This window comes from Pyxicephalus adspersus, chromosome 9, assembly GCF_032062135.1.
Source record: "Pyxicephalus adspersus chromosome 9, UCB_Pads_2.0, whole genome shotgun sequence".
Classification (NCBI taxonomy): Eukaryota; Metazoa; Chordata; class Amphibia; order Anura; family Pyxicephalidae; genus Pyxicephalus; species Pyxicephalus adspersus.
The window spans coordinates 45,782,569-45,806,141 of record NC_092866.1 but is presented as its reverse complement, the minus strand read 5'-3'; the positions used below and the strand labels follow the sequence as shown (position 1 = coordinate 45,806,141).

Sequence of the window (23,573 nt, the reverse complement as noted above, 5' to 3'; positions counted from 1 at the left end):
GCCGGTGTGTTTGATGGTCCACAGATTCGGCAGCTCAAAGATGAACATTTCATCAGGACAATGTCAGAAGTCGAAAAGAATGCTTGGTTATCAGTCAAAACCATTGTCAAGGTCTTTCTTGGAAACACAAGCAAATAATTGCACAGAAAATGTCCAGAAACTCTTGGAGAGCTACAAAATGCTTGGTTGCAATATGAGCATCAAGGTGCATTTTCTGCATAGCCATCTTTCTAACTTTCCGAAAAACCTTGGTGCAGTCAGTGATGAGCAAGGTGAACGATTCCACCAAAATATGAAGGTCATGGAAGGACGGTATCCGGGTAGATGGGATGTACATATGATGGCTGACTATTGTTGGAGCATCCAAAGGGATTGTCTTAACACTGAACACTCCAGGAAAAGCTATAAGCGTACATTTTTACCTAAACCTCTTACCCGATTCATTTTCAAATATTTTACTGAAAAAAAAATGTCAGAGCAAAAATAATTCCTTTGTATGAACAAAAGAAATTTAAATAAACAGTGATTTCATTATTTTTTCATTACATGTAAAATTTGTATGTTTTTTTGACAAAAACGAGGGTACCCTGTATGGTAAAAACTGGATGTGATAGCAAAGAAAAGTGTAAGATCTAACAACAAAAATTTATACATTTGTACAGTTTTAGAACACTCGCCTTCAAAAGTCTTAGGAAATACCGTATATCTTTACAAATAAAATGTCTTTTGCAAATCCTAAATTTAACCTGAAGCTTTACGCAGACTTCTAGGCAAAGAAGGTTAATTATATAGGCATAAAACACATTTCTTTGTCTATTCTGTACACAAAAAAGCACATAAAAGTCTCCAGTTTTTCTAGTTACAAAAAAGCAATAAATGCTTTTCTTGGAATTTTCAAATCTCGTAGGTGGCTGCATATTGATGAAGGACGGTGATTTTTTTTTTTATTTTTAAAAAAAGGGTTTCAGCATAAATTGGACTGTGCAACAGCTACAATCATAAGAAAAAAACACACCCTGTTTCATTGCTTTGAGGTTTTGTGTATCGCGCTGAAATAAAAAAAAAAGAATGCAGATGATAGCACATTAGGCAGTATGTGCGGGAGGGAAGTGCAGAAGTTATAGCAGCAGGTATATGCTGGGAAAAGTGCTGAAAGTAGACAAACAAATTTTAAAACGAGTCTTGGTGAAAACATTCAGGAACGAAAATAAACTAAAATTGTGCCAATAGAAAAGACTAATGAAAGCAAGGACTGTAAAGAGGTGGCAATGGGGGTTGTGCAGGGTCCGGGATGGGCTATAAGTAGGGATAAGTGGAACTGTGTACTTACAGGTCGTGTTAAGTGTAGAAAAGCTAAATGGCTCCCTTTGCTTTCCCTACAGTGCATTTCCAGCTACTTCTGCTAAAGGACCCAGCTACAGCTGCCTTAAGCTACGTACACACTTCCAATTATTATCGTTGGTAAACGAACGACGAACGATCCTGCACGATATCTGCGAACGATCGTATGGCACCGATCCTGTACATACAGATAACGGCACGATCGTTCGCAGATATTGTACACACGATAGATGCGATCGTTTGAACGATATAGGAAGTGAGGTGCACCACAGGAAGTGAGCGAACGTTCGTTCACCGCGCATGCTCAGACCATGGACGATCAATGAACGACCGTACACACGATAGATGGTCAACGATCGTCGTCCAATCCGATCCGCCGGTCCGGTTGTTCATTTCCAACGACTATCCTCGTTCGTCGGCGTCGTTGGTTACTTTTTTTACGAACGTTTTTTGCCCAATCGATCGTTCGTTTGTCGTTCATTTCCAACGATAAAAATTGGAAGTGTGTACGCAGCTTTACTTGTAGGCCCTCCTAACCTTTTCTCTGGTCTATCTGAAGGTGTTGTGAGTGGGTGGGTGGGTTGGGCAAAGCATCAGGAGATGGATGTGGGCCCAGGGGTGGAGTGGCAAGGGGGCATGGGGCACAAGAGAAAAAAGTATATCAACCTACAAGTGGATAAGGTAGCAAAGAAGGAATGTACATGAGTGGAATTGGGGGGTGTGAAGCAGTCAGGGATGGATATGTTCAAGGGGTAAAATAGATAGAGAGGCATGCAGGGCAAGGACATACAGGTATTGATGCTCATCATAATAAGGTAGCCAAAAAAATGTGTTTGGCGAGGGGTAGCTGGTAAGGGATCTCTGCTGAGGGGTGAGGGGAGAGGGCACTTGAACCAGTGTCATTTAGAAAAGTTGGGGGTTGTTAATGTTGAGATAGCTGGGGAGGTTCTGTGCTCTTTTCTCACCTTGATAATGGCTCTGCTGGTCCATCAGACAGTAAGAGCCGTCCAGAGGAATGCTGTTGAACACTATGTGAGCCTTATGAGCTAAATAGTTGTTGCTCCCCAGTAGTGGAGTTATTAAATTACTGTATATAGTGCTATGAAAACCTGGATTGCTCGATTCTAAGGTCTGTTGTATACTTGTCAAATAGCAAAGTATAATATAAACTACTGACACAGTCCTTCACACTTTTTTTAGGGTAAGATAAAAAAAGCTATTTTATTGTTCATCGAGGGACGAAGCATGTTTTTTTTTTTTTTTAACCAGGAGACATCCTTTGGCAATTGAAATGGTGAAAGTCATAAACATGGAGATTCTGATGCCAAATCAACCAATAACAGTAATACTCAGTACTGTGTGCACTACCCATGTCTACATACAACTACAAACTACATAAGTATCCCAATGAAAACCAAGAAATGAGCAGTCCTTGAATTAGGAAACCACTCACAAAAATTTGAGGCTGGAGATCCTTTTAGGTAAGGTTTATAAAAGAAGTCTAGAGCAAACCTTTGAAGATTAAGAACATATTGTAAAGTGCAGAGTAGGGGGTGGACCAGGATCCACACATGAAGAGTACATAGGAGCGTTCAGGCTGAGGAACAATTTGTTCCTGCAAGTGACAGGGTTCTCTACGCTCTGTCCACAGCAAAGTAAACCTAATGGTGTGGGATTCCAAAGAGCAGTGAGGAGGTACCAATCAAAGACAGGGCAACTATGCATAAATGTGATCCACCTATAAGAAGGGATTTGTCAAAGGCTAACATGGCAGCAGTCTACTAAAACCTTAGCACCTCATGAACCCAAAGGGTATAAAGGATTCAATTCTGACAAATGGGTAATACAGCGACTATGGCACTAGCTGGGAAAGGGGAACACTACAGTGAATCTTTAAGACTAGTACTGACACCTTAAAATGAGAACATTGTGCACATGAGGACACAGATCTGCAAGGACATCATAAGTTGGAAAACATGTATTTGGCATCTGATTAGAAAGACTTCTATGATAATAAAAATTTGATCTCCAGTCCTGCTGTACCAGCAGTTTATTAAAAATATTATTAGTTTGGGGAATAGGAAAATAACGACAAGACATGCAATCTTCTTATTCTCCTAGGCTGTTCATTTCTGTCTGATTTTATATGTATAAAAGCGGTACATAGTTTTTCATGAAAATTTATTTTACATTGTAGGCCTGTAATTCCTAGGCATAACTCACCAAAATATATCCAATATTTAATAAATGTAATAAATTTAATAATAAACTTTAAATAAAACACAATAATCTGTTAAAACAAGTGTGCATAAATAAATCAAAAATACTGAAACCTGTAATATAACTGTACAGTAGCATATATATTTAATATAATATTTACTTTGTATTGAATCCAATACAAAATAATTTGAAGCTCCCGCATGCACCAACGTCACCGTGCACTCCCGGGGGCAGAAGATCGGCACACTCGCCCGGAGGGCAGATCTAAGGAAGAGGACGCGGCCAGAAGAAGGGCACAGATGGGAAGGACACTGGAGGATGCCGATGGGAGCAGGTGTTTATTTTTATGGTTTTAGCAACCCCTAGTGTAGCTTGGGGTTACTGCTTTCAGCAGGTTTTTTTTTACCCCGAGCCACACTCAGGATTATTGCTCGGGAGGTAAAGGACACCAAGCTAAACTGAGCAACTAGGTTAAAGGAGAAGCATGACCCCTTATATTGTGCCTGCAGGTGGCAGTATAACCCAGTTATTAAATGCACAATTGCTCATTTTTGGTTGTAAGCCGATTCTGCATCTGCTGTGTTGGAATCCTATGCAGCAATGGCAGTCCCCCCCAAGATAACAGCCTCTGTAAGCCAGTCATCATGTTTTCTGAAAAAATTCTAATACTGTAACATTAGTTTTATACATGTGTATTACTGGTAATTACCAGTCTACCACAACAAGGCTTGTTTTTTGTATTTTGCATGCTTTATGAATTACTATGTAGCAACTGATACACAGGAAGGGAGGGAGAAACTAGAGGTAGCTGGAGTGGTCAAAAATGGTCAGCAGAGAATGTAGACATTGGGACTGTGGAGAAGAGGACAGGGAGGTGATGTTTAGTTAAACATGGGATAAGCTCAAGCAGGGATAACAAATTTTGTGATTTCAGCAGAGACTAAAAATTGTATTTTACTTTTCATTTTGTTGATACACTTTAAGACAAAGCCAGAAGCAAAACGTAGACTGTGCCATGAATGCACAAAATTCAGTCCTTTCTTGGAGGAGGACAGATAGGTATACTGTTCTCCCCAGACCTTTTCGCTAAATGCATTACTTTTATTATACCTACCCCGCCCCCCCACAAAAAAAAAAAAAAAACTCACCTCTGTCTACACTTACTGGCCACTTGCCTAGCTCCCCTCAGCGTTACAGCCATGGCCCAGTAAGCACATGCTAGGTGAGTGGGCAGGACCCCATGAATCCAACAAAACACTTAAAAAAATAAAACAAATTTTTTTTTTATTTATTTTCTTTTACACATTTAGAAAGCGAACAGCATGCTTTACCAGCAACTGTGATCCATTCTTTCCTTCTTAAACTCCATCTGAATTTTGTACTTTTGGGTGTTGAAGTCAGAACTACCCAGCAGTTCCACTAAGTAACTTCCAAGTACTGAAGCCAATTGATCTATCAAAAAGTAGCCACTGCAGCTGACACAGTGAAAGCTGGCTAGACATCAATCTGTTCATTTGACCATGAACAAATATGCAGCCAATGAAAACTGCCTCAGAACTCAAATTTCCACATACTTGTTCAGTCTGCTACTAACATTTATTTATGACAGGACTATATTTCTCAATGCAAAGGTTTAATATAAAAAGTTAAACTTCAAGAAACTAACTTGTGCATCTGCAATGTTCTCTATTTATTCATTAGCAACTGGGCAAAAAGAGGATTGCAAATAAATGTATTCCATTTTAAACACAAATTTAACCTTTTGACCCTGTCTGGAATGATCCATTATTTGAAGCTGACAATGGGAGAGGTGGCATGTATTTCCTACAACGGTGGACCCTGCCAGCCTGCAAACCCTAAAAGATCTGTCACTATAAATTACTGGGATTTCACAAAATCAGGGTGCACAGATGGAACATGCCCTGCACTTCTAAGATTATGAGTTTCTAACATTCAGTCCTCCATGAAATAAGGTTGATGGTGTTTATTCAGCTAAGAAGCTACTACATACAAAACATTTTAGGGCATGGATGTGCTGTACCAAACAGTGCCAACCTCAAGAGGGAACTTTCCTTTTCTTTATGGAGATTTGTTTCTCACAGTTGCCTCAACACTTTAACCTCCTTGAAGGAACCAAATACCTCTACCACAGCGGTCGCCAACTGGTGGTCCGCCGCTCTAGCCGGGGTCTGGAGTCAGGGGAGGGACCCCGCCTAGAGGGTGGGGGAAATGGGCAGACATCAGCCAGAGCAGCGGACCATGTCCCTCGTACGGATCGTAGGCTCAGACCTGCGATGGGAGAGTGGGTGAGTTCCAGCTTCATGACATCACTATGGGGGAAGTTTCTTCCCCTTTGAGTGACACCCAGCTCCCCCACGCATGCGCTCTTCCTGGAGCCAGTAAATTTAGTGGTGCCAAAAAGGTTGGCGACCACTGTTCTATCAGACATAGCAGCTCACAGTAAGCGATTCAGAGGCAGGGTCAGTCTACAAAAGCAGTGTATGGTCCGGTGCAAAATGATAGTCTGCAGGTATGTATATCATACTGTATACTGTAACTTACCATTTCTTAGCCAAGATCCGTGCATGGTAATTATTTTCGGCTTATATTCTTGTGATTAAATCCTTCAGTCCAACTTTGCTTATTCCTTCTACGGACAAACCTGTTATATTTACAAGTAATGCTGAAGATGAGTTGCAGTTCTTTCAGAATGCTTTATAAGTTTTGCTCGTGTAGAAAAATACCCCAACATTTATAATCACACAACAGATACAACCAAATCCATCACCAGAATGTTGATAGACTGTCCAAAACAAGGTGTGACATTTGATGAGCAACCCTGTTCATTACCAAAAAAAAATCTTGGTGTGAGGAAGTCTGGATAGGTGGTAAACCTTTAAACTATATGGCTGAAGATGTGTCCTTCCCCCCCCCCCCCCAAAATAGCCAAGGTTTATAGGCATTATAGGTGGAAGACCGATGAAGGCAAAGGTCCGCATCCTTATTCAGAGATGGTTGTTCTAATTTGACACAGGTTTCCTTTTTCCACTCCTCTTGAAAACCAGATGTCTTGTCTGAAATATTCAGACCACAGTCCTGGAAGACTGTCCCTTTTCCTTCAGATAAAAGGAAGCTGCTGACTATTCGTGTAGTAGGGGCCTGCCGAAGTTGGGCAAAACAGCCAATGTGTGGAAATAAATGCTAGGGTATATCTTTCCTCATGTAGAACAAATGAAGCCGCTTGGAAGGCTGTGACGCTATTTACAAGTCCAGTTTTTAAATGACTAACTACTGCTAGATATACAAAGATTTTGATAATGAGAACCTTCACAGATATGGTTGTCATACAAACTGAATGCCACATCAATCTTTGTGCATCGCCATTACATGAGGATAGATTAGATGAGTAGTTTTAAGAAAACTTCTTGCGTAGAGGGTCAGATTACAGGAAGTGACAAGGACTTTTTTGGCAATATTACAATGTGTTTTCAATACCTGACAGGAAGAGTGAAAACTAATCACATCTAAAAGTACAGGTCAGCTACACTATTAATTTTGGTTTTTGCATTTAGTTGTACGTAGAGTATAGGTTTAAATAGACAGGAAAAAACACATCACAAAGCCAAGGTAAACAAAACCCAAAGAAAAGCATATTTTCCTTTTTATTGTAATATGCAATGTAATGCTTAGGCACGTTGCATGGGAGACTACGCCTAAAACGTCTTGGCCTCTGTGTAGAGTCTTTTTCTCTCAAAATACCTGTCTAGGAGAGGTCTCACAACCAATAAGATTCTATTCAGAAAATTAGACAGATTTACATCTACAAAAAAAGGTGTGCAAGAGGTGGGCAACGCTTGTGTCGGACTGGGAACAGAACATTGCTTTTTCCTGCTTCAAGAAGGCGAACTGGAGGAATATAGAAACATTATAAATTACATAGAATTAGCTTTTTTTTGTAATTACTACCTATGTACAAACCAGTTTCAGGAAAAAAAAAAAAACAAAATAAAAAATAACTGGTTTTAGGTTCATATATAAAAATAATTCACAGATCGGCAGGGAGTACATCTGACATGCAAATTTAAGTTTGATTTGGATTTTAAAACAAAATTTATGATAAAAATGCTTTCCCTGCTGTCATATGGGAGTAGCATATAATTACAAATCTAAAAACATGTATAAAAAAACCTTTCCAGATGAAAAATTAGCAGGTGAGCAAATTTCATTGTATTAAAACTTTTTCACCTGTGACGTACACAAACCAAGACAGAACGTATGGCTTTACATTACCAATCTGTCAAGTGTAGTAATAAATACTTAATCTACCAATAAACATTTGAGCTGAATAAAAAAAAACAAACAAAAAAATACAGCAACAGATAACCAAATACATTTGCTGCAAAATTAGAAACACTGGAACAAAAATACCCATATTTGGATCACTTTTGGTAACCTAAATACAATTATTACATTTACAGGAAGAGTTCTATTAAAGAATATTTTTGTTTGAGAAAAAACTGACTATTGTACAAGGTGGAACCAAAAAATAAAGTTAAATGCATGAACTGGTAAATACTTTGGTCACACTAATTGTCAAATAGTTATGCTTTCAAATACATTAGATTTTTTTTGTATACACTTTTATAAAACTATTTTTACAACCATTTTAACCATAGTATCACTATTACTGAAGTGGTGAGTTCTTAAGTCATAGGGCACCGGTTTTGTTTAGAATACAATACAATATAAACATACACAAAAAGTCTTGTTTTGCAATGTGCAATATTTTTTTGTTTTGTTTTTTTTTTGTTTTTACACTTTCAAGTCTGTACAACACCTTAAAATCTAAGAAAAAAAAATAAAAATAAAATGTTGCTGGTCCTGATCCCTTGCAAAGTAAGTGCAGCAGTGACTGGCGCAGGTAGGCCTTTGCCATTATCCTCAAGTAACACCACTTAAAATCCCAACGGATATCAGTCTGCAATCTTCCACTAACATTAGACATCACACATCATACTGGGCCATTAGCAGGAGCTCCGTCTAGAAGAATTTGCTCAGGTGTCCTAGAGAAGATATCAGATGGTTAGACTGGACTACAGTACAGGAAATATGGTTGCAAACAATTCTCCGCTGGACACACTAATACAGAATTCAGGGGTCGCGGGATTGGCAGGAAATATAAAGTTAGAAGTATTTTTAAATGTCAAATGTACCAATTTGACATTTAAAAATACAAAAAAATCAAACCGCCAGGATGAGGTTAAGCACCATTCAAGTAAGAAACTCTGCTCACACGCCTTGCACTCCCAGAAGGAGAGAAGAAGTCTCTACTATAAACACAGAGCAAGAGTTCAAGACTAGGTGGAAAAATATAGCGCTCCTTTCTCCGATTGTCTAATATGTATCCCCCTTGAACACACAGAAGCTTATATCAGATTTCTTCACTACAGGCTGGATAAAGTACCCCACATTTAAGACATCTATTAACCTTCTGCTAATATATATTTAAATATAATTGCACTAAATCCTGGAAAAATGAAAAATCATTATTTTTCTCCCAACAGCCCGATTTCTACTTAAGCTCAGGCACATTTTTTGCCACTCCAGAGCACCAGTGTATTCAAGTAACAATTCGCAGTACTTACTTCTGTTCTTGGTTGCTACTGTTTGGCTGAGAAATTGGAGGGTTTTCCATAGAGGAATCGAAGCTTTCCACAACGTATTTACAGGCTGGGTCATTAGAGGTAGACAGTTTCCCTTCCTCACTGCACAGGAAACAGAGCAGGACACAGTTGAGAAGTAAAATCAAAGAATCAAGTGAAACATATTCAAACTTATGAATTCATGCAATGGGTGTCAGTGGTTGGAATCAGGAATGTGAAGTTAGTCTCTTTACATGGTTGCAGGTTCACAAAAAAAAAAAAAAATAAAGTTGCATGTTCCATGAACAGTTTAAATAAAATAAAATGTAGGGAGGCAAAATATATACAAGGAAATTTGGTATAAGGGGAATGTATGAAAAAACCTGCACAGTATATAAGAAATACATACCAATAGGATTTCAACACTCTGAAGCCAATAGTGTGCAATGAAGAGGGAAAGGAGGAGAAGCAGGCATAAAAAGAATGCTACTTAGTACAAGTAGTGTTGTGTGGTGTGGACAGAGCTGCATAAATAAAGCACAGTGATCATTCATTGCAGCAACTAAAGGTCCTAGGTCCCATAAAATTGAGCAGTCAATGTACAGTTAGAATAACCCCCAGAATGAACACACTGGGTAACTGTATATTGACAAAATGGTTTATATGTTACCTAAACCCCATTTTTCCCCAACCTCCCTGCCCCCTTCACCCACAGCAGATATTATACCAAATATATGTGCCAAAATGCATTTAACAGTTCTCACTGGCTGTAGAGGGAAGGTGGAGAGGTAGCAAGGCAATTTCAAAAACAGAACACAGGAGGACTAGTAGCAAGTGATTAAGCCTATTCACTGTCCAAACTAGAAACATGGTAAACTGCAGAGTTGTACAGGAAATACCAGTAACTCTACTGCTTTTGCCTTTGCTGAATTGATTTTGCCTTGACTGAATTATTTTTAAGTTTTTCTATTTATACTTGTCCAATACAGCACAAACAATAATTTGCATATATTTTACAAATCAGATTTCCTACCAAAGAAAAATGTTAAAGGAAAATATAACTGAGCACAGCAGAGTAAGCATAGAGCTCCCTCTGTTGGATAGACTAAGAAAAAAAAAAATAATGACACACTAAGGTACCTCAACTTGATAGCGCTAAGATGAATTTGACTTCTAGCCATTCTAGCCAAAACCCTCCTAGCCATTCGTCCCCACCTGCAAGATGGCACAGCCCCATTTTCAGAACTGGGAAAATACATGAGAATTAGGTAGCAGGAAAGGCAAGTAAAAAAAAATATATAAAAAAACCTCTACGGTATTATTTTTATTTTATTTTTGGTGGTACCCCAGGTTCCAAAAAAAAAAAAACAAAAAAAAAAAAACACAGATCTCATGAGTTATTTTACCTTTTAAAAACTGCAGTCTCTGTTTTTGCATCTACAGTAAGGCTAAGGGTTTCCTTCATGCTTCCATTCATCACAGTTTCTGTCATCTGATCTGTGTTTTCCACTTCCTCTTCTCCATCAGAGCTGGCATCCATTGCAACAGTAGCTGCAAGTAAACCACAGTAATGAAATTGTGTTCACATACGATGAACTGCATTTTACCAGTTCAGGATAATGTGAATATTTCTGAACAGAAGCAACGATTCAGGGCTTAAGTTACCCTTTAACTTTCTTGAAAGTTAGAAAACCAAAGCATGCACTCACACCTGTACTGTACACCAATTTATTGTCATAACCTGCTTATAATCCAGAAATAAAGCAAATGATCAAGTATTCTAGGTCCTGACAAACTTCCAAGCATCAAAGTGTTTCAGACCTTTCTCATGCCAACTGCCTAAAGTCCAAAAACTTTTGAAGGCAAGTAACAAATGTCACCACAGTTTGTCCATGATATTTACATATATGATATAATTACAAACATCATTTAAGACATCACAAAAAAGGCCCAACAGAATTTAAACCTATAGGAAATAGTCTGCCTATTAAGAGGCATTTCTAGGCTTCTATAAAGCAGCCTTGAAATGGGACAGGTTTGCTTTAAAAATATTAGTTCATGGTGGATTTACTACCCATGTTTAAAGCAGAACTCTAGGCAAGAAAAAAAATACATTTATTTAGGCCAGGTTCAGATCTGTGCAGTATAGTACTGCACGGTACCTCTTGCAATAGGAATTGATGCACTGCAGAGTTATCCATTTTAGAGTTGCACACCTTGTCAACATGCACTTTATGGGCCCGATTTATTACAGCTCTCCAAGACTAGCTTTAAATCAGTAAACATGGATGATCCAGCAAAGCTGGAATGGATTTCTTAAAGACATTTGCTATTTGTTAGCAAATGATTTGAATCCAGGACCAGATCCCTTCACTGATGAAAGTGTATGCTCTCCCGTCTTGGAGAGCTTTTAAAAAAAACAAACCAAAAAAAAAAAATCAGACCCTATGGGAGGATATATGGTGAGGAAGTTTTAGGAAAATCTAGTAAGGGGCACTATATATAAGTACTTGGAAAGTTTTGAAGACATCAAGATATTGTACTTTAACATTTGAAGTGCATCACACTTACGTTCTGTTTGTGCAGAGGTATTGACACTCAAAGGATCCATTGGCTCTGTGCTGGTTTCCATTTCAACAGGAGAATTACTTCTTGAGGTGTCCTTAGCACTGTCAAAAAAACATTTCAATTACTGCACAGATTTTCAGTCAGTTGTACTAGATAGACGACCTTAATTCAAACTGGGAAACAAGATTACTCTAAAAGGGAGACTTGCAAATAATGTCATATAGCAAGAAAAAAAAAATTACCTATCTGAGGATGTCAATTCAGAAAATGAGGCCCAGCCTGTTTCTTTTGATGACAATGGCTCTTCTGTGCTCCATACATCTGATCCAACTGAATCCAAACCGGCTACATGTGCAGTTTCCATTGGTATATCAAAGGTTGCTGGCCAGTTGCTTGCTAAAAGGAACAAATACACAGTAATAGTAATGGAAACTAGAAAAAATAAGGGATTGAGTGCACTAAAAACTTTTGCATATAGGCATTAGGACAAAAAAAAAAAAAAAAAAATTGTACACTGGGTATCTGGGCACACGACAGAATAAGAGGAACAACAACAAGAGGAAATATTTATTGGTTAACTCTGAACCGGTTTAGCTGTTAAGGTTTTTTTTTCCCCAATTGACACATTTACTAGCAACTTTTTCCACTTAATGTGCACAAAATTTAGGTCTAATGTGCAGTTGAGCAAATATGATATAACAAAAATGAGCAATTACAACGTTTTACTCTACAGGCTTGAATGTCAAAGTGCTACATTCTGTTTAAATTATCCACCAGGTCACCCCCCCACCGCTGCTGCATTGCTCAAAACACGTCCCATTGACCACGCCGGGGAAGCAAGGCCAGGAGACACGCATTGCTGGAGGACACCGCGGGCTCATGGGGATCTGAAAAGCCTTTTACAATGCCAAGCCGAGCGTGGCTTGGGATTACTGCTTTTGGTACTGAAAATTAACCTCAAGCCACACTCTGGAATACCAACAGAGAGGTTAGGGGAAATATATTTTGGGATTTAGTCCTAAAAAGCTTACTTTTTCAAAATAATAATAAAAAAATGTGCATGTCTTGGGAGAAATGCAACACTAAGGAGGAAAAAGCTAATATATACTCTTTGGTGCCACTGCTCTGAATTTTGTTTGAGCAAACATTACTACTATCGTTTAATAATCAGTCCTCTTTACAACCCGTAAAAACAAAAATAAATCTCTTCTGCTTTCTGTATATTATCAGAAAGGCTTCCATGTAGTTGCTACAGGTGCAGAGATCATCCGAGATGTAGTTAGGGATAAAGCAATTCACTTTTTATCAAAACATTCAAACAAATTGGTGAAATTTTAATACTCTTCCAAGTAAACACTGATGCTCTGCTAAACACAGTTATTCAAATTTACCTATATCTAAATTCTATGTAGTTTGGGTTGTTATTTTCGATTTGCGCATGTTTAACCAAGTGATTTGACATTTTAAAACCTGACTATAATAACAATAATTTACTTTTAAAGCATGGGTAGCTGTAATTTCTGAAAGACTTGCCTTCATTCGCATCCACCTCCATTTTATCTTCTTGGTTGACTGTGCTTGATTCAAATAATCCCTGTTTAACAGAGTCCTCCTCCTCGGAATCTGTGCTCTCTTCGCTGTCTGTGCTTCCTGAGCTGTATTAAAAAAATGGATATGTTGTGAAAGGCTGGGAGGCACCAAACAAAATCTCCAACATTGCCACAATGCTCACATTTCAGACTAAACTATATAAATAAATGAATAATTCAATTTTTTTTTTTTCTTTAACAAACTTTTAGCTATGCTAAAGGGAACTAGATAATAAAGACTTGGAGGTGCACAGTATGTCAAAAAAAAAAAAACCCCATAACACTCACACTGGGCATTTAGCCTGGGTCTACACAGTTTTAAAAACGCATGTAAACATTTCTACCTCATTTATGTGTTTTAAAGCTTGCCTTTAAACCACTGGAAACTCTGCGTTTTTTCTGCGTTCACGCTTCAAGCATTTTTAAGCGTAGGAAAATAGCGTTTATCCTTTTTTTTTTTAATGTTGCAAGGAGGATTACACATAACGCTCAAAAATGTGCCTCAAGGAAACGTCCTGGCGTGGATGAGCCTATTGGAATGCATGGTAGTTTCAAACATGGGCTTTTATAGCCTCAGGTTAAATGCTGGGGAAAATGTCCGTGTAGACTAAGCCTAAGGGAGGCTACGACAAAAGCAGCAGTACTGAGTTAGCAATTTATTAAAGAAGGTTTGCATATATACTACTAAAAAAACAAAAACAAAGCCTAAAGCTTTTCACTAGGATAGTATAAAAACAATCATGTACCTGGACCTTCTTTGAGTATCCTGTGTGAATTGGAGATTCTTCTCCTCCCAAATATCTTCCTCATCTGATCCACCATCATCAAATGGTTGTATCCGTTCTTTGCAGCAGGCCTCAAACAAAGCAATGTTAGCCTATAAAAAAGAGGGCATTTTTAGAATTGCTTCTTTTCAAGTTGGAAAATGTCAGATAACATTGAGGAGAGGGAACATTGAATCAAACAAAAGCTTGGCCTTATCTTGAACTCCAGCCCAGTCGAAGAAGGTAGCAAGGCTAGAGAAGCATCCTGGAACTTACCTAGGTTTTTTTTTTACCCTGTATTTATAAAGCGACAACATATTACTCAGCTCTGTACAACAAACAGGGATTACACATAACTGATACCAACAATGATACAAGAGGAGGAGGAGAGGACCTGCCCTAAAGAGATTACAATTTAAAATGTGGACTAATGCTGCTGTTCACATTTGTTCAAGTGGGATAAAAACACAAAACTGCAGAAAAACATACTGAAGAGTTTATTTTGCAGTAGGAGACCAACTGAGAAAATGTTTCACAAGTCTGTATAAAATTGCTGCCAATGACACCTAATTACATAAAGCATTGCCACTTGAACTATTTACTTCTTGGGAACTATACACCACAGGCTAAAATAGGGTCACATCATTTGAAGGTCATATCAATTAAAAAGCAGGCTGGGCACATTTACATTTTAATAGAAAAAGAATGCAGGGTTGAGACATCGTTATATTTTAGCTTTGTAAGGACAACCATAACCAGACAATTATTTTCTAGCCATTACTAGGATAGCAGGAATGTGAAACAAATGTTAGATGCTTGGTAAAAGATAGTCTTCCTGGCAAATAAAGCAAGGTGGTATATATATGCTGACCAAGTCAAACGCCCTAAGCAAGTTTATATTTGTGTTACTATGCAGTATTTGTTTTAGAAGGACATCTACAGTTTTCCTAGGCCAACATACAGCATGTGACAAATGAATAAAGGTTGAATATGTTTTTGGTGTTTGAGTGGAAGTCCTTGTCTTTAGCATTATTTCTAGACTGTAAATATACAGTTTAAGGTCAAAGCCAGATTTACAAATGTACATCACCACAACACCATGCACATGTTGGTATTGCCGTGCCAATCATTTCAATTGGCACCCCAATGCAGGCAAGAAAAGCAGCTGCATTAAACTCAAACATGGTGCAGCTGCATTTTCAGATCCATTGGTGGCCATAAAAATACAGTATGTTTGTAATGTGCGATAGAAGTGTAAATGGTCTGAAACCATCACAAAACTAAACCGGTAAAGGCAATGTAAAGTTTCAGCATGTTTCTAGGTCCTAATCATACAGGAAAGATAAAATGGTGTAACAATTCTTCAAGTGTACCTAAACTCAGAGATTTAACTTTACAAAAAAGGGTAGACAACCCTTTTATGTAAAGTAACAATTCTGTTTGTTACGTGTAACACCCTTTAAAAAAAGGGTCCAACATCACCCCGTAATTCTCGATAGCCTGAATGGGAGGGTAAAGCCTCCTGGGATACCTACGTCACACATCCCAGGAGGCTCTTGGGTGCCTTTACATTAAAGGAGAAAAATTTGCAGATCTCACGCATGCGCAGTGAGATTGGCAAGGTTTTTCCCAACCTACATTACCTGATCTCGATCCCGGGATGGAAGACAGCTCCGGACCGATCGACTGCGCTGAGGGATTGAAGGCAAGTGGATTTTTTTTTTTGTTTTCTGCGTTTTTCAGTTTACTAGCTCTTTAGGCATTATTACAGACCAAAGGAAACAATCAACAAACACATACACACAGTAACAGGATGCAAGAATTGGCTCAATACTCACGCTTTCATTTGCATTGAGAGTGAAGTTAATGTCTGAGACACGATCAAATGAGACACTGTAAATGACAAAATTGTATGCATAAAATTCACAGCAAACCATAAAGCAATAGTAACGAACAGCCGGTTACAGCTTTGACTCCAAATGTAGAGGAAAAAAAAAAAAAAATCAATAGCTTGTAGAGAAAAGTCCAAAAAAGTAAAAGCAGTACCAGTGCTGGAGCAGAACCAATTAGTAGTGGCATGCATATTGCCATTTATTCTTAGGAGTCACACAGGCCAATGCACAGCAAAGTGTGGTATGCAGTACATGATTTGATGGGCTTAACAATTACTTTTCCAAAAATAAAAAAATAAAAAGCTGCTTAACTGTACACAATAATGACAACACTGACTGGTACAACACCATCTGTGTAATGCCCATGTGGCCATTTGTTACATTTGAAATCTAATTACTACCCCCACCGACTCCAGGGGAAAAAACCCACACAAAGAAGAAGGCAGTTAAGTATTAACACACCGATAAATCACAGCTAAGATTTGTGTTTGAAGAAAATTTGCACGAAAGCCCAATTATACACAAGCCAATAGGTTATTGTGTTGTGATAGCAAGATATTTAAAAAACAGAATAAAAGTGTTTTTAGAAAAATCACCAGCACACACCAACAGCAAAATGTTAAACCACAATAAGGAGTCATACTCACTTCCCAAGGTCATCTTGGTCAGCAAACTTCTCATCGTTGAAGCCAAACTGGTCAATAAAATTGGACGTCATTTGTTGCATCTGATAATCAGAAAAGGCCTGGCAATCCCAGGACCAACAACAGTGGTATAACATGTATTCTAAACTGCTCCTGAAAATAACTTTGTAAAAGGACACTTCTACACTGCTCCGATCATGCACACTAAAATATTTACATATTTTGGACAAACCAGGGGGAAAAAAAACAAACACTAAAACTAGCTCTAAATTATCTCCATATCTATAGGCATTGTGACCAAATTCTCAAAGTTCTTGCCAGCTATCTCATGTAAACAACCAGCAAACCTTGCGAAGTGAACTTGAGTTTTTTTTTGTGATCTTTGAAAAAGAATAATTTCACATTAAAAAGCTGAATGAGGGTTTGTGTTAAATAAAAACAGTTTAAATGTCCATATTCTGACTCAACACACTGCAAAAATCAATTTACATGAATTTTAAGGGAGTCTTAAATAGCTCTTTGCCTTTTTTTTTTTTTTTTGTTAAAAGTGTAATGGGATATTTCGTCCTAAATTCTAGTTCTAACCCAAGACTACCACTCTGGTCATGTGTATCACAATGTAGCAATTTATTAAAACCTCCGTACAGTGGAATGTAATTTTAGTGTGAGTTTTATTACTGCTACATATTTCTTTTTCTTAGTGGGTAAATTTAGATTTTTTGTACCCCAAAATAACATTTTCAGTAAGATTTTTCAGTCTGATAAATTTGACTTTGAGGAACTTTGCATACTCAATTAAAGGTCTGACTAATGATACAAACATGTTCCCCCCACCCCAATTTGAGATGAATTTTTTATATCCTAACAGTCTGAAAATGTATTTCCTGGCTATATATGGAGTACAGTTTAGTTTTGTAGAATAAAAGCTTATAATATGTTGATTCTATAGTTATGCCTAACCTGCTGTATGGAAGAATCCTGTGAGAAGCCTGGATCTTTAAACTCTATCTCATCATCGCTGGAGGAGTGAAGGTGTCGTGTAGTGACCTGCAAATAAAAGAATAACTTTTTAAAAGTTAAGTTTTAGTATGCTATATGTCTGTTGCATACATTCAGTTTGACTTTCCAAGTTCAGTATTTGCAGGAAAATGTCTGTCGGCTTAAGACAAAAACAGACAACCATGACTGAAAGCTTGCATGCGTGCATGCTTGGCACATCCCCCTAAAAATATACCCTGGTGCCAAGGTCAGCAAATATTTTATACTTCTTTTTACAAGAATAAGCCATATAATCAAGCAAACACTTGTTTGGCAAGGCATCCCCTTGGCAGGGCCCACTAAAAACAAAAAACAAAAACTACTATTGGATAGAGGTAGTGCTTAACAAGGAAGGAAGAGGGTGAGTATCAAAGGGAAAAGAGGAACAAGGTGGTGGCGGCAACTCTTCTGACCAGTTATGATGTTATAGTTGCATAGTATGCATCCCGATTTTTCTGAAATGTGGTAAATCTTGCAACATGGTAGTAATGTATTCTATTAAACTGATATCCTGAATCCTAGTATACAATGCCTCTCTAGAAGAGGGTACCCATTTTTCCAAGAAGAAGCTATAAGGGAGTGAGCTGCCAACAAAATTTGAGAGATTAGTTTGTGTGGACCAGGTGGGGTTTGTGATATAGACAAACTCAGTAGGCCCGTCAATATATCTAACAGGAAATCCAGGGAGCAAATATTTTATATTTATAACCTAGGGGAGGTACACACGTCAGACAATTTTTGTGCGATAATCGTCTCAGGGCTGATACTGGAAGAGAATCTAGCATGTGTACTGTGCTAACGACCGTCCTGGCAGACCTATGGATGAGGAAAGATCATAATAAAAGTGTGAGTGAGTGAGAGAGTGAGAGAGAGTGAGAGTGAGAGTGAGAGAGAGAGAGTGAGAGAGCAGCAGGGTGCTGCTCTGTGGTTCTCCCCCTGTGGTGCTCTGTCGTTCTGCCCCTCCTCTCTCTATATATATGTACAGCACTCGTTCATGCATAGTGCAGTCTTTGTGATTGTGAAAGATCCTTTCCAACGACATTTGAAAATTACACATACCAGTTAAATTAAATAGAAGTCTGAAAAGAGCTGGATATAATCTAGTTGTTTACAGATCTTTAAACAGCAACTTTGTTCAAAAACCCAAGATCTTTCGCTACATTTCAATATTTAGCCAATTTCCAAAACCAAGGTGGTTAAAGCCTATTTCAGCAATCAGAGGTGCTCGAAAAGATCAGCACTGTACATAACACAGATTGGCAGTAGGTCCCATTGCCCAGGTAAATTGTACAGGAAACATACCAAAAAAAAAAAAAAAAAAAAAAAAAAAAAAAAAAAACACACACATAACATGCAAAAATGATACTTGTCTGCACAATATTTTTTTAATGCACTGCATAAAACTGTTGTGTGAGCACCCCAGGAGGTCCCGGCACTCACTGGAGTTTTGTGGATAGAGATACTTTCACTTTGTAAAGTTATGCTCCCCCTCAAGAACACAGGGGTGGGGAACCTGGCTTTAACATGGAGATATAAACCCACACATTTGCACAAACGGTACCCTGATCTTTTTCTTTTCATACAGGACTGCCTGATTCTCTATGCAAATGCGAGCGTCTAATTCTTGCACAGCTGAAACCAAGCAACACTCAGAGTTGATTAACTTTTTTTTTTTTTTAAGTCCTTTATTGCAAGCCTTATTTACAAGTCACCAAAACTACTATAATGCTAAATGAACTATGCACTCTTAGCATTAATAAACACATTTCAAACCACATCTATTAAACAAAAAGTCTCCAAATACGAACCCTCCAAACACAAGTGGACTTTGCATGCAGGAAACAAATCACGCCAACTGTTGAATCTTTAGAATCAAGGTACAAATCCTTACCTCAACATACCAAACATTTTAAAAGGTCAATTATCCCCGTTTCAAGATATCAGAGCGTTACTACATAAATCGCGTAACCTCTGCATATTGTTTTTTGGGCGAATTGCACTCATTAAAATGTCTATTCTACCCAAGTTACTGAATTTTTCTGAAAACTTGCTGTTGAATGTACCACGCTCTGAGATTGGACAGTTGCAGATGGAGCCACTGAATTTCATCTGGGGGTACAAACACCATCACCCTCCTAGGTCTGAGATGTGCTCTTGAGGTCCAGGGGTGGCCTGGATGTTCTCAAGTATTTATTGGCCTAATGGACTACCATGCGAGCCCATCAATAGATTTGAGTAGCTTTGAATGGCTCCGGCGCATCTAAATTCAATGCTATGGAGTTCTCCTCCGCACATTGCGGATTCTAATTTGCTGGGGAACTTGCATTTCACTTTGCAAAGATAAATATCACCTATAATCTCCTAAGACTCTACTCACAAGGTTTATATACAATACTCAGGTTCTTGATAGCTTGGCACAACAAATGATATATGCCTGGTGCTCCAATTGAATATTCTGTTTTGGCCATATATATCCAACCCCGATTTGCAGATTAAATTAGCCATCTTCAAATCCAACACTTTGCTCAGGTGACGAGAAACTTTACATTCTCACTGTCTACACAAGTTAAAAGAGTGCGTTGAGGTGGACCCTCCCCTTAGGAGGCTAATTTTCAAAATTTACTAAATATTGAGCATAGACCCAAAAAATGCCTTTTGCTAAATATGCATATATGACCAAATGGGAAGCTATCCTAGGTAGGGAGTTACCCCTTGAACTTTGGCAGGTAACACGACAAAGCTCACAAAAGCGTTACAGGTACTTGTGCACTGGTACTACACACTGGATAAACATACCCTCTATCCTGCATTTAGCAATTTATGCTGAAGATATTGTGCTCAAGTGGGAACGCTTTTTCACATCTTATGCACATGCCTGGAAATCACAAAATATTTGGTAGAATTTCCAGCATAGCAGAAATTACGGTTAGTTTGGGCCCAGTAAGGATGCAATTTGCCCATACTGAACCTCACTAAACAGAAGAAAGCCCTTATTACACATGTTTTTAGGGCCACTAGATGTCTCTTAACAGTACATTGGAAATCTACTCGACCATCATCCTTTTCTGAGTTGAGAGCCTGAGTGAAGGATGTTAGGCTGATAGAACCAGTTGTCCACTAGGCAGTACAACCATTTGGATAAGTTTGGGGAGATTTGGGCCCCTTCGAACAAACTACTAGGCTCCAGGCTCAGCTGGATAAGTTTCAATTTGCTCTTAAGGTGGAAGACAAAGTTGAGAGCAGTGTCAGAGACCCATGCCCACAAAGTCCATGAGCCATAACAATAATATTAATGAAATAAAAATAAAGCAATGAACTATAAAAGCAGAGAAGCCAGGTACAGAATAAAGGAGTGATTTTTTAATAAAACTAAAAAACAGGAGAAAAGACAACAGCAGCGTCATTTATTGGGGGATTTATAAGCACAATACAAGGATTCATGCAGACTTATATCAGAGGCTTAAACAATGAAAGCCGGAAACCTACTAGATCTACGGTGTTCCTCTTGTTTGTTTCGCCTAGGGAGCTTGTGCAGAAAGTCTCCCATTTTTCCTGAGCTTCAGTTGGCAATTCTGCAGTAAAAAAAAAAAAAAAGTTACAGTTAACATTTTAATGCATTAATGCATTGGCAGACCTAGAAAGTTTGGTTTTTAGAAAATGATGGCAGTGCTAAACCTTTGCCAAGTCCAATTTTCTTATAAACACACATAACTGCAATTAAAAATTATTTACTTATTGATTATATCTTTACCATTTATAATGTCAAAAATAAATCTTAAAAGTGAAAAAAAAAGTATGCAAACGTAGGTGGGACAACACAATTTTCACATTAACAGGAGTTTTGAGCAATGGGAGATTTTTGCTGGAGTATCCAAACCAAAGGAGACATAAGTGACTTTTAAACATTTTAGACACTCACAGAATAATGGACTTTGAATTTTTCGGCCTTAACCTTCTGCAGAGACATTTTGAAAGAATTCAAGGCTTCTGGGTAGGAGTACAACAGTGGCCAAATGGTGGGTATTTTCAACTTGCAACAAAAGCTGCAGAACTAAAATTCCCAGAATATGGGGGTGGGGGTGGGGAGGGGGGGAAATTTAAGATCAAATTTGTAGGCCATCTGCTAGTTTCTACATTTTTAGGTGTGAGCATGTGAAATATGTTGACCACATTAAAAGTCATACATTACACTTGACTGCCAAGGAAGACAACATATTTAAAACACTGCTTAGTGCATTTAAAAGTGGTAAAATGAAAGTCTATACTAGCCCAGAACCATAACCTACTACTCAAAAATATGGCAAAAAAACAAAAATATGTAAACATACTCATTACTACTTACCTTTAATAAGATGATGTGCTAGTGTACTGTTTGGCCCCTTTTCAATGCTGTGAACTATACAATTTGCAATTCTTGTCAAGTGCCCCATGTACCCACACCGTCGCCCTCCTTCAGACCTAAAGCACAGAATTCATTAAACCTTGCATATGGTATCGAGTGAAAATTATTAGATGTGCTGGGACTTAAAAGTACTATATGCCCCAAAATAAATGTAAAAAGTGGTATAAGTAGACAACTTTTGTAAAAACTTACTGTCTTTTTTCATTCAGGGCCCATGCTTCAAGTATTCGGTCGATTAAGTGGCATTTTAAAAAGAGCTGAAACACCAATAAAAATAATGAGCTGACCATTTTATCTCATCATTTCAAAACAATGTAAAGAAGAATTGAAGAAAACTTACATGTTTTAGTAAGATATGGTCCCCTGCAGAGTTCTGTTCGCTGATCGTGCTGTCTGTACTATCACCAGGACTTGCAAGAATCAAGGCAATGCAGATTTCAACTTGCGTATGAAGAAAATTATTCCAGGTGTATTTAAAAAACATATCCTGTAGAGAGAGAGAGAGAAAAAAAAAAAAAAAAAAAGTATACTAGGGTGAATACAAATGCCACTAAAACATGTTGAACCACGCAAAGTGGCAAACCTTTAAGCCTTTTAAAGGAACAAAAGGTCATAAAGTGTTGATTATTATTTTCATGTGTATATTACACACACCCCTACACGCTACCTGAAAATCCTTACATGCCCAGCCTTTTGTCTTCGCTCTGTTTAAGCTTAGCTGGCTGAAAAATCATAGCAGTAATCAAAAGTGCATAGTAGTGGTGTACTGACTGCAAGGGGAAGACAGGACACGGAGGTCCACTCCTAGCATTGATGGAGCCAGAAAATTCTTTAGCCAGCTATGTTCTTGCAAGGTCAGCAGTACATTAACCGTTTTCTTTCACTGTAAGCAGTGGTTTAAAAACATTCAGCTAGCAATGTTAAACTATGCAACACCATTTTAATATTTCAATTAAAACTGAAATTTTGCTTTTAATACAGAAGCCACATACTTTCTTCTTCCCGCAAAGGAACATCCTTAATGGAATTAATTGAACAGCTAAATATTATGGTAATACCCAGACGGCATCTAGTTTGCAGTAATTTTCTAAAAAAGTTATTTTTGACATAGAAGGTAAAAAAGCAGAGCATTTTGGATTTATTAGAAATATAATCAGATCAAAGCATCTTACATTTTCATTATACACAATAATGGATAACTTACCAGAATAACTCCTATAGTGTTTAGCTCAATTAGCTCTAGATTGATGCTGTGCGTATTTGTCTGCAGTAAACTTGCTATCAACCTGATAACATGTAACCGAGTATTCCCTACAGGAGGATCTAGGACACCCCATGTTGTCTTCATGATATCAGTCTTAAAAGAAAAGAAATGATATAGTAAATTGTACTGAGCAGAATACATAAGTTTGCAAATCAAAGTCACACAAATGGAAATAAAAATGATGTACAATGTAGACAAATATGTATGTA

At 38.0% G+C, this 23,573-nt stretch overlaps 1 protein-coding gene across 3 annotated transcripts in view; it reads right to left on the bottom strand.

Annotated features, from left to right (window-relative positions):
• Positions 1-7,205: 7,205 nt before the first annotated feature.
• PPP6R3 (protein phosphatase 6 regulatory subunit 3) overlaps positions 7,206-23,573 on the bottom strand; it is a 34,930-nt gene continuing 18,562 nt past the window's right edge. For 2 of the 3 annotated variants that reach the window (XM_072421805.1, XM_072421806.1), the window contains 10 exons: positions 23,305-23,457; positions 22,441-22,587; positions 22,293-22,357; positions 22,041-22,156; positions 21,185-21,270; positions 17,621-17,707; positions 16,664-16,761; positions 15,963-16,017; positions 14,107-14,237; positions 12,577-13,426 (listed from right to left, as the gene is read on the bottom strand). In XM_072421805.1, the coding sequence (XP_072277906.1) occupies positions 13,246-13,426; positions 14,107-14,237; positions 15,963-16,017; positions 16,664-16,761; positions 17,621-17,707; positions 21,185-21,270; positions 22,041-22,156; positions 22,293-22,357; positions 22,441-22,587; positions 23,305-23,457 (1,119 nt within the window). In that variant the 3' untranslated portion in view covers positions 12,577-13,245. Of the gene's footprint in view, positions 8,625-9,206; positions 9,327-10,609; positions 10,755-11,774; positions 11,873-12,013; positions 12,168-12,576; positions 13,427-14,106; positions 14,238-15,962; positions 16,018-16,663; positions 16,762-17,620; positions 17,708-21,184; positions 21,271-22,040; positions 22,157-22,292; positions 22,358-22,440; positions 22,588-23,304; positions 23,458-23,573 lie in introns of those variants that run through there. The other variant, XM_072421807.1, reaches the window with a different exon arrangement.